The 11,308-nt window shown below is 52.1% G+C and overlaps 2 protein-coding genes across 4 annotated transcripts in view; one reads left to right on the top strand and one right to left on the bottom strand.

Annotated features, from left to right (window-relative positions):
* DNAH17 (dynein axonemal heavy chain 17) overlaps positions 1 to 4,728 on the top strand; it is a 117,731-nt gene extending 113,003 nt beyond the window's left edge. Inside the window, exons 75-78 of the mRNA XM_012802834.1 lie at positions 1,053 to 1,235; positions 1,578 to 1,721; positions 2,204 to 2,429; positions 3,602 to 4,728. Of these exons, the coding sequence (XP_012658288.1) occupies positions 1,053 to 1,235; positions 1,578 to 1,721; positions 2,204 to 2,429; positions 3,602 to 3,849 (801 nt within the window). The 3' untranslated portion in view covers positions 3,850 to 4,728. The remainder of the gene's footprint in view (positions 1 to 1,052; positions 1,236 to 1,577; positions 1,722 to 2,203; positions 2,430 to 3,601) is intronic.
* The window catches only part of PGS1 (phosphatidylglycerophosphate synthase 1), a 34,922-nt gene continuing 27,246 nt past the window's right edge, over positions 3,633 to 11,308 (bottom strand). Inside the window, exons 7-8 of one of the 3 annotated variants that reach the window (XM_012803174.2) lie at positions 9,002 to 9,177; positions 3,633 to 3,694 (exon numbers count right to left, since the gene is read on the bottom strand). In XM_012803174.2, coding sequence (XP_012658628.1) covers positions 9,035 to 9,177 — 143 coding nt within the window. In that variant the 3' untranslated portion in view covers positions 3,633 to 3,694; positions 9,002 to 9,034. Of the gene's footprint in view, positions 3,695 to 9,001; positions 9,178 to 11,308 lie in introns of those variants that run through there. The other 2 variants (XM_023511076.1, XM_023511075.1) reach the window with 2 other exon arrangements.

The raw sequence follows: 11,308 nt of genomic DNA on the forward strand, positions 1-11,308 counted from the left end.
AGGAACTGTATTAAAGGGTCACGTCATTAGGAAGGTTGAGAACCACTGGTCTACAGCCAGGGGTTGGGGACCCCCAGAGCACAGCCCCAACTAGCAATAGCGCCTGCAAGCTTGTTAGCAAAGCATGCTCTGGCCCAGCCCTAGCCTAGGAGATGGCAGATCAGAGACGCTGAGGTAGGATGCACAAGCAGGGTAATAGATCCCCAGGCTCAGGGGAGCAGCCTCGGCAGGAAGCCAGCCTCAGAGCAGCCAGCCTCATCCCCAGCCTCCCTTCCTGCAGTCTTCCCACTTCTCGAGAGGAGCTTTCCAGCCTTGCCCTGTCTGCACAGGGAGCGGTGTGGCTCTTCTAGGACAGCCTGACATGTAAGAGCAGCCCTTCCAGAGGAGCTGAGTGATCACAATGGGCAGGTTCTGTTGACATTCGAAGAACAGCCCCAAGGACATAGGCACATTGAACAAATTCTGTTCCACCACACGAGCCTGGCTGCACTTAACATATTCAGCAAAGTTCTATTACATATTTACATATTAGCCAAGTATTGGCTTCACAGTAAACAGACCAATTCTTAACATAAGACCCTACTGCTATAGGCCCAGAACCTTTCCTTGTTATGACTGAAATTAGAAATTGAGTGCTAGATAGTGGTGCAGATGACGGTGGGGGCCACTCCTTCAGAGGGTGGGGTCAGCACGGTCCCTACAGGCAGCCGACAGGAGGATAAAGTCAGAGTTCCATGACTGCTGGGTGAATCTCAGATCAGGAAGGAAGCCAGTACACTGGGACTGTCTGGAAGGCATGGGGCCGAGTGGACTGATGTGCCCATGGCCATAGCCACAGGGCCTTGATAGGGGGCCCAAAACACTCAGAGCCTGTGGCGGAGGCTCCTTTCACCTGTGACCCTGCATCCCCAGCACAGAGCTACCTGCCTCTCCCCTACCCCAGGGCTCGGGCTTGTGAAAGCTTCGGAAATGCTCCCTAACCCTGTCGTAGTGGGGAGGGCTCTTGGGTCTGGTGAAGACACAGTGACGGGTGGGCTGGGGACTGACTCCAGGTGAAGGCCGTGCTGGACGACATCCTCGAGAAGATCCCAGAAACATTCAACATGGCTGAGATCATGGCAAAGGCTGCTGAGAAAACCCCCTATGTGGTAGTCGCTTTTCAAGAATGTGAAAGGATGAACATCCTGACCAACGAGATGCGCCGTTCACTGAAGGAGCTGAACCTGGGGCTGAAGGTAAAGCACGTGGGTCTTCTGGCCGGAGGACACGGCTTGACTGCAAACCCCACAGTAACCCCCAGGCCCCTGGGGCTGGCACAGTATTGCTTCCCCTCCATTCCCTGGGTTGGAGCTCTAGGTGCTCTACTTAAACCACAGGACAGTGTCCAGACTGTCTCCTGGCAGGAAACCCTGCATGGCCCTGAGCCGGGGCATCTCTAGTGCGAACGTACAGAGCTGCACTGTGCTGACAACCACAGCATGGTGAGGCCTGTGTTCCCCCACCCAACCCCACCCCACCCCCGAGAGTGGGCAAAGTGAGGCTTGGCCTGGGCTGCCCTGCACCTGTGCATCCTTCAGGGGGAACTGACGATCACGACTGACATGGAAGACCTGTCCACGGCTCTCTTCTACGACACTGTGCCGGACACATGGGTGGCCCGGGCCTACCCCTCCATGATGGGCCTGGCGGCCTGGTATGCCGACCTACTGCTTCGCATCAGGGTGAGCACGCATCTTACTCTGAGCCTCTGCCCACCTTAGGACCTAGGGCCTAGTGCCAGGCTCAGCACACCTCGCACCCAGAGCTCGCAGAGTATGGCCAGGAAGCTCTGGAGCTGCTGGCCCAGCCTCTGTCAGCAGGGCTGGAAAGGCCTGGTCACCCTGCTCAGACGCCCTGACGATGCAGGCATTTCCTCCTAAAGGAGAAAAGCTAGCACGTCTGCAGTGAGACAGGCAGAACTTTCAGTGAAGCCACCCTCCCCAGGAATAAGGTGATGAAGGAAAAAGCCTTGTTGGGGACCCTAAATTACCCTCAAATGCTACCCTGTTCTCTTTGACCTTTCTCTCCCTGCTCCCATCGCTGAGAATGCAGGCAGGCAGTGACACTCGCCACAGCAAGGCAGCGAGGTTCGTGCACGCTCCCAGCTGAGGCTCAAAGACGCTCCGTGGCGTTGCCCCTACTCAGCAGTATTCTTCCCTTCCAGGAACTCGAGGCCTGGACGACAGACTTTGCCCTTCCTACCACAGTGTGGCTAGCGGGGTTCTTCAACCCCCAGTCCTTCCTCACCGCCATCATGCAGTCCATGGCCAGGAAAAACGAGTGGCCCCTGGACAAGATGTGTCTCTCTGTGGAAGTGACCAAGAAAAATCGGGAGGACATGACTGCTCCCCCCCGAGAGGGCTCCTATGTGTATGGGCTCTTCATGGAAGGTAACAAGGAAGCTTCCAGAGCTGATCCTGCTCAGCTAGAGGCAGAACTAGAGCTGGGTTGGCAGTGGGGGAGAGGCACTCAGAGTCGGGGACAGCAGCTCACATCTCTGAGTTGTGCTGACCAACAGAGAGGGCCAAGAGATTCTGAGACAACACAAGAGTTTGGTGGAGACTAAATGGCCGGGGCTGCCTCACTGAGGAGGGTTAAACTCAGCCCTTCCTGTGCTTGCAGCAGGGAGCTCAGGAGAGATGTGTGCTCTGTGGGTGATCTGAGGGCACAGCACAGGCCCTAGGCCAGGCCACCCACCTGAGTCCTGCCTGAGTCCCCCTAACCCCCAAGGTTCTGCTGCCCCAGGCACATGCCTGTCCTCTAGAGCCCCTATGAGGCCACCTGCATGGCCAGGATCCATTAGAATTTGCCCCCAGATCACTCCATCCTGCTACCCAGAAGAGCCACTGAGATCACATCCCCCACTATAAACATCTGTCCTCCGTTGATGACTTACATCACCCTTTATGATTGGCATTATTGGGGGGGGGGCAGTAATCAGGGCCAGGCCAGCAAAGACTCAGGCACCTGGCTTCCCACATCACCAAAGACAAGTAAAGCAGCAGCCACCCTCACGTTTATTCTGGAATCATAGGCAGGAAATGTAGCCACTATTCACAGAGTGAGTAGGGCCCCAGTAGGCTGCAGGTAATGGCACGGACATGTGCGTCTGGGGGTAACTGTTACGCTGCACGTACACACAGGACAGGCGTCACAGTGAAGGAGCCAGGGAGTTTTAATCTCGAATTTTCAGGTGGAGTTATGATTTCCTGCCTGAAATTAAGGAGGCTGACAGACAAGGCTCTGAAAACACCACAGTTAGATGATGGAACCCGAGAGCTGCAGTGCTGAGCGGCTCCTCGGTGCACAGCAAGGCACGGGCAGCTGGGACATGCACGTGATTACCTGTGCCGGGTCTGCTCACACCTCCAGGTGCAGCCAGTCCTGTGCCAGTCCTGCCCTGCCACATGGCTTGGGCTCTGGGGGACAGAGTCCATGGCTGTAAAGGGCAGGCAGGTTCAAGGGCCTTTCTGGCCCCTCCTCTCACTTGTTGGCAGCATACCAGACAGGACACAGTCGCCTCCCCAGGGCCACCTGACCCTCAGCCATGCTGTCCCCACAGGAGCTCGCTGGGACACCCAGACTGGAGTCATCGCTGAAGCGCGGCTGAAGGAGCTGACGCCAGCCATGCCTGTGATCTTCATCAAGGCCATCCCTGTGGATCGCATGGACACCAAGAACATATATGAGTGTCCCGTGTATAAAACACGCATCCGTGGCCCCACCTACGTCTGGACCTTCAATCTGAAGACCAAAGAGAAGGCCGCGAAGTGGATCCTGGCGGCTGTGGCACTGCTCCTACAAGTGTAGCCCGCCCCATGCCCCCAGCACAGCACAGCCCAACACAACTTAGAACTTCCACCCAGAAGCCCAGCCCTGCAACTCTTGCTGTCCTTTACAAGAATGCAGAGTTGCTTGGGGTTCTCTTAAATAATCAGGTACTTTACGACCAAGTACATCTGAACTAACTAGAGGGTGAGGTTAACATGGAAGAAGGCACAGATTAAAAAACTGGAGCCACTCAGCTGCTCGTCTAATTTGCCTGCAATAGCCTTTGGCTCATGCCTGAGCCACCAAGGGCCTGGCATTGGCTTGGGGTGAGGCCCCCAGCTCCCGGCAGCCAAGGGCAAGCGTCCCAGGAGCCAAACCCTAAACCCTGACTTCATGGGTTGGGGGTGGAGGGTCATTCAGGTTTGTTTTTCAACACAGCAGCATGTGGCTGTCACACCATTCTGCCCACCAGTGAAGGGCAGGGCATCCCCCACCCCCAGTGTCTCCTCAAGGACAGGAGGACCCTTTGCCCACCCCAACCCCACCTCCAGAATTTGGAAGAACTATTTCACACAGGAACTCAGTGACCACCTTCAACCTGTGCATGTGTCCCGGGAGGTCACCAGTTCTTACGTCCACTTCCTCTGCGGCAGCTCTGACATTTTCTCTCCTCTACTCCCCCACCAACAGTCCCCACTTCCTGCCCACATTGCAGGCTGGGTAAACCCACGAGGGGAGTGTGCGGGCTCAGGCTCCATGGGAGCTAGTCTAGGACCAGGGAAGGCCCCTCCACAGAGAGTTATGGTCCTGGCATAAGGAAGACCAAGGTCTCTGTTCTTCATATGACTCCTTTGGCCTATTTGTGACACAGTCATTGATAGAACCACCATAAAAAAGCACCCACAGGATCGGCGCCTGTGGCTCAAGTGGCTAAGGGGCCAGCCACATACACCTAAGGTGGCGGGTTCGAATCCAGCCCAGGCCCACCAACAACAATGATGGCTGCAACCAAAAAATAGCCAGGCGTTGTGGCAGGTGCCTCTGGTCCTAGCTATTTGGGAGGCTGAGGCAAGAGACTGGCTTGGAGCCCAGGAGGTAGGAGTTGGAGGTTGCTGTGATGCCACGGCACTCTACCCAGGGTGACAGCTTGAGGCTCTGTCTTAAAAAAAAAAAAAAAAAAGCACCCACAACCTGCCTGGAGCCAGGGCTCAGGAAGAAAGGTGGTCTGCCTGCCCACAAGTCAGCAGAGTAGGCCTGAGAGGCAGCAGCAGGCCCTCTGCACTCTGTGGGTGCCTGTCCCCAGGAAATGGGCAGCTAGCTGCTGGCAGGTACTGGTGGAAGGGCTGCCAGAAGCAAGACCAGCAAACCCCGAACCTTTCCGACTCTGTGGCCCTGCTCAAGCAGGACATGACAGCAAAGTGGCTGGGCTGCCAGACACGCACAAGGGGATTGAGAAGACTGGAGGTAGGGCAGGGGACAGCTGAGCCTACAGATTGCAAGAAAGATGGGTCCCACGGGCACTGGGACCTGAAACATCTGACATTTCTTAGACTTAAAAGCAAAGTAAAGGGAACCTTCTCTAGGAATATCATTCTCAAGTTCTGTTAAAATATTTTTCCAAGTCTATGCACCCAAACCATGGGTGAAGAGGCAGCCCAGGAAGTCTGCACTGAGCATAATGATTCACAATAATCCCAGGACCTGGGGGGCTACCAGAGGGAGAAGGCAAACAGCCCGGGAATCCCTCCCTGGGGCTGCAGTGGAGGTGGCTCAAGGTCACTGACCTGGCTGCTGGCAACTACTCTGCTGGCCAGGAGGGGTCACTGCAGCCCCTCAGGTCCAGCTTGGGGTTGGGGGTGGGGGGTGCAAGCCACTCCTCTGACCAGAGGAGATAGAACTGCAGTGGCCACCAAGCAACAGGTTCCAATTCCTGGTAATAACCACAAAATGTGAAGTTTTTCCAACTTTGCCTTTAGATCCTGAAATAAAACAGTCATTTATTCCACATGTACACATCGTGGGTAGGTGACAAAATTGTCTCCAAACTTTCCATAAGATGATTCAACTCTGTGTTGCACTCCAGGGATGGAGAAAGCAGGGATGAGGACCAAAGCTGGGGCAGCCCCTCCTGCTGCTGCTTCTCCAGGCTGCTCTACCTCTGAGTCAGGGGAGAGCACCTGCCCAGGACAGCCCTGAAGGTCATTAGCAAAGACAAAGGGAGCAGTGGAGAGCAGAGGGCATGGAGGGCACAGCGGCAGATTGCTCAAGCCCAAGCCCCGCTGTGGCACAATGATGTTTACTCTGGTCCCACAGACTCTGCAGGAATGCGAGCTCTGTTTACCTAAAGCCTCTCTCCAAACAGAGTCCCAGTGCTTGAGCACATTCCTTTGGCTCCTCCAGTCTAATTGTCCCACGGGACAATTTAATAGCTGGTCGGAACAAACAGTGTTAACTGATGCGCTGCTACCCAGGGCGGCACAGCCTACGCCCTACTTTCAACCACTAAAACCTGCAGGCCTACGGGGGCTGGGCAGTGAGTGGCGGGGTGGGGTAGTGGTGCCTGCAGTAGTCCTTGTCTAAGGCTAGGTGCTCCCAGGTGCACACAGCAAGGCTGGCCGGCCACAATCATTCAGACCCCATGAAAGGTGAGCAGCCATTAAAGCTGCTTCCCAGAGGCAAAGTACAGGGACAGAAACCCATCCACCTCCCCTAAAGGACAGGTCCTTCCCGCCCCAGTGCTCTGGAGCCAAGAGGCTTCTCTACGGAAGAACCTTTCTCTGTAGAAACTCAAGCACCTAAAGTGGAAACTGGGCCATGAAGTATTGAAATCAGCTCCCGGAGATACCACTGGGGAAGGGGACTGGCTTTTATAAACACACACACACACACACACACACACACACACACACACACACGAAGGTGTGTTCAAGATGCCCTGCAGTAAGAAGGTGTCACAAAAACATTTTAAGTAGATCCAATAAAAATAAGGTTCACACCTATAATCCTAGCACTCTAGGAAGCCAAGGAGGGTGGATTGCCTGAGCTCACAGGTTCAAGACCAGCCTGAGCAACAGCGAGACCCCGTCTCTAAAGAAAAGAGGTGGCAGGTGCCTGTAGTCCTAACTACTCGGGAGGCTGAGGCAAGAGAATCGCCTGAGCCCAAGAATTTAAGGTTGCTGTGAGCTATGATGCCATTGCACTCTATCAAGGGCTACAAAGTGAAACTCTGTCTCCAAAAAAAAAAGAAGAAGAAGAAAAAATAAGTTCAATCTTTAAAAATATAGATGGCAAGGGGAAAAAAATAGAGGAATATACACGTAAGAGACTTTGCCAACATATCACAAGGTGTAGGCCTTAATCGAATCTCAAGGTAAAGGAATAAAAAAATTAAAATGAAATAAAAAATACTTATAAGGCAATCATATTTGTTAACACCTTCTGAGTACTTGATTATACTAAGGAATTCTTGCTCATGTTTTTTAATCAGGTCTCATTTTGGTATAGTTTTTTAAGAATCTATATTTTTGTGTGTAGCTACATACATATCTTATTTAGGAACATGGCTCGGCGCCTATGGCTCAAGCGGCTAAGACGCCAGCCACATACACCTAAGGTGGCGGGTTTGATTCCAGCCCGGGCCTGCCAAACAACAATGACAGCTGCAACCAAAAAATAACCGGGCGTTCTGGCAGGCGCCTGTGGTCCCAGCTACTTGGGAGGCAGAGGCAGGAGACTCGCTTGAGCCCAGGAGTTGGAGGTTGCTGTGAGCATGATGCCTCGGTACTTTACCCAGGGAGATAGCTTGAGGCTCTGTCTCAAAAAAAAAAAAAAAAAAGAAAAAAGAAATAGGAACGTGTGTGAATATCAGAGAAACAAGTCAGCAGTGGCCCCCTTGGGTGGGGAAGGGCAGGAAACAGTTGCATTCTTTTGGTCCTTCAGTACTACTTTACCCCCTAAATGGTACATTATTTTTAAAAAATTTAAATAGCTGGTGCCCGTAGTTCAGTGGGAAGGGCACCGGTCACATGCACCAAGGCTGGTGGGTTTGAATAAATAAAATAAATAAATTTAAATAATGAAGTAAACGGATACAAATGTTTAGGCTCAGCGCTATGGCTCAAGCAGCTAAGGTGCCAGCCACAACTGAGCTGGCGGGTTTGAATCCAGCCCAGGCTAGTCAAACAACAACAGCTGCAACCAAAAAATAGCCGGGCTTTGTGGCGGGCGCCTATAGTCCCAGCTACTTGGGAGGCAGAGGCAGGAGAATCGCTTAAGCCCAGGAGTTGGAGGTTGCTGTGAGCTGTGATGCCACAGCACTCTACCCAGGGCGACAGCTTGAGGCTCTGTCTCAATAAAAAAAAGAAAAAGAGATACAAACGTTTAAACTGAGGCAGAGAGGAAAAGCAGGGTGGCGAGGTCTCAGGGACCCTAAGCTGCAAACTCGTGTGGACGCACAGCCTCTATCCTACCTCCAATCCCTATTCTCCCTGTCCCACAAGCCAAAGGCCCAGCCCATTCAGCCAGCAGACTGCCAAGGACACCCAGACCCAGAGAGCCTCCTACCTGGGGTGAGGTCAGGGTCCTAAGGAATCTAGAACACAGAGGGTCACTCCAGAGATCCCATCTCCAGTAGCAGTCACCCACTGCCCAGACCTCCAGGTGTCTAGATAGCCAAGTAGAGCAGATGACTGTGGAAGAGGGTGGGCAAAGCACGTCCTATTCCTCAACAAACTGCCAGACCCCCTAGAACACTACATCTCCATAACCATGCATCACAGAAATGTCAGGGAGGCGGGAAACAGCAGCCCCAAGGTCTGGCTCCATCAACACCTCAGCCTAGGAGCAGCCGCTGGCCAGGGCTACAAGTCAGAGCTGCTCTCCCAACCTGAAGTCTTCCTCCTCCTCCACATCTACCCTTTCCTAGGCCCCTGCACCAGCATGCTCAGAAAAAGAGAAGGAAGGGAGAGTAAAAGAGGCCCAGGCGCTGCCTGGCCCACCATGGGCAGCCCCAGGACTTGGTGGAGTCAATAACTAACAGGAGGCAGCCGGGCTGCCTGAGTGTCAGGCTTCAAACACTGATGACTGCCATCCATGACCCCAGAGGTACAGAGAAAGAGATGGCAGGGTCCTCAGGGCTCCTTTGAGAGGCCCCCTGGGAGTTCAGACGGGTGAGAGCAGCCACTTGACCTACTCATGAGTGCTTGGAAAACCTTGAGAGGCAGCGCTAGACACGGCACCTGTCCGTCCTCAGAAGAAGTTCTTGATCAGTGGAGTCACTATCTTCACCCACAGCTTCACCTGCCGACTCGGCTGCTCGAAGGTGGAGGAGGATACCACACCAGACCTCAGGTAGAGCTGCTCTTGCTCCTGAGGAAGAGGGAAGGAAGACTTAGTAGCCCCTCCAACCCCATGTCACCTGACTGGCGGGCCCTGGCCATGGCCCTCAGACCAGCCAAAAACAGCATCCTCACTTGTCTACCCTGCCCGGAGTTTAGCAGGTGCTCCAGACGCAGGGGAGGCCAGGCCCTGAGGCTGCTGCTGTCGAGACGCCCTCAGAGACCCTAAGAAGCCCTGTTCCTAAAGATTTTTAAAACAGAAACATGTATGAGACTCTAAGCCTCTCCAATTTACAGCTGAACAAATACAGCTGATGGAAAAAAATATTTTAAATGTTCATCATTGCTACATGATGTAACATAAATTAATAAGTTTTGTTTGGTTTTTTTTTTTTTTTTTTTTGAGACAAAGTCTTACTCTGTTGCCCTCAGCAGAGTGCCCTGGCGTCACAGCTCACAGCAACCTCAAACTCTTGGGCTTAAGCGATTCTCTTGCCTCAGCCTCCCAACTAGCTGGGACAATAGGAGCCCGCCACAACGCCTGGCTATTTTGTTGTTGTTGTTGCAGTTGTCATTGCTTAGCTGGCCGGGCTGGATTCGAACCCGCCAGCCTCGGTGGCTAATGCAGTAAGCACTGGGCTACGGGCACCGAGTCAAAATAATGAGATATTTTTAAATGAGAAATACTTTTTTCTCTTATCAAATTGGCAAAAAGTGGGCTCAGCGCCTGTAGCTCAGTGGTTAGGGCACAAGCCACATATACCAGGGCCGGTGGATTTGAACCCAGCCCAGGCCAGCTAAACAACGACAACTACAAAAAAAAATAACCCAGGGGGTGTGGCAGGTGCCTGTAATCCCAGCTGCTTGGGAGGCTGAGGCAAGAGAATTGCTGAAACCCAAGAGTTTGAGGTTGCCGTAACCACTCTACCGAGGGCAACATAATAAGACTCTATCTCCAAAAAAAAAGGGGTGGGGGGCAAAAAGTTGTTTTGTAATATTATCACCCTGTGCCGGCGAGGTATGGAAGCAGGTGCTCTCCATACTATTGATAGAGAAGGGACAGAATCGTCTTTCCAGAGTGCAATCTGACAACAGGTAAAAACACAAAGCTCCATTTGTAAGAGTTCATCCAAAGAGAAGTTATCTATGCACTCAGAACCATGTGCTAAAATTTTTGTATACAGATTTTTTTTTGTATACAGATATTTATGACAACAATATTTATAATAGGGAAAACTGGAAACCACCTAAATGTCCAACAGCTAAACTTATTAATAAATCCCTATGACAAACCAGCAATCACCATAAGATAACAATGTTAGGAAGAACATTTATCTAATAATAGGGGGAAGCACACAAAATTATTTGGTAAAGCTGGACAAGAAATACTATATGCACCCAATATAATTCTAATTTTTTCTTTCTCTTTTTTTGAGACAGAGTCTATGTCACCCTGGGCAGAGTCCTGCCGCATCACAGCTCACAGCAACGTCAAACTCTTGGGCTCAAGCGATTCTCTTGCCTCAGCCTTCCAAGGAGCTGGGACTACAGGCACCTGCCACAATGCCCACCTATTTTTTGTTACAGCTGTCATTGTTTAGCAGGCCCGGGCTGGGTTCAAACCCGTCACCCTTGGTGCATGTGGCCAGTGCCGTAACCTCTATGCTATGGGCGCCGAGCCTCTAATCATATTTTTTAAAAAGTATGTCTCTTAATAAAAGACAGGTAGGGGATTGATTTTAGTGTCAGGCAGTGCCTGCGGCTCAAGGAGTAGGGCACCGGCCCCATACACTGGGTGTGGCAGGTTCAAAACCAGTCCTGGCCAGAAACTGCAAAAAAAAAAAAATGATTTCAGCATTTATCTCGGGATGAAAATGTTAAGTTTCTTCTTTCTTAATTTTTACAGTGAACATTTATTACCTTCATATTTAAAACCAAGTTAAACACATACATACACACACACACACACACATACAGGCCAGGCACAGTGGCTCACATCAGTAATCCTGGCACTATAGGAGGGCAAGGCAGTTATAACTTGAGCTCAGAAGTTCAAACAAGAGCAAGACCCATATCTACTAAAAATAGAAGAAAAGGCTCGGCGCCTATAGCTCAACCGGCTAAGGCGCCAGCCACGTACACCTAAGGTGGCGGGTTCGAAT

Source organism: Otolemur garnettii, unplaced genomic scaffold (genome assembly GCF_000181295.1).
Source record: "Otolemur garnettii isolate 467f Iridium unplaced genomic scaffold, OtoGar3 scaffold00018, whole genome shotgun sequence".
In the NCBI taxonomy this organism is placed as follows: domain Eukaryota; kingdom Metazoa; phylum Chordata; class Mammalia; order Primates; family Galagidae; genus Otolemur; species Otolemur garnettii.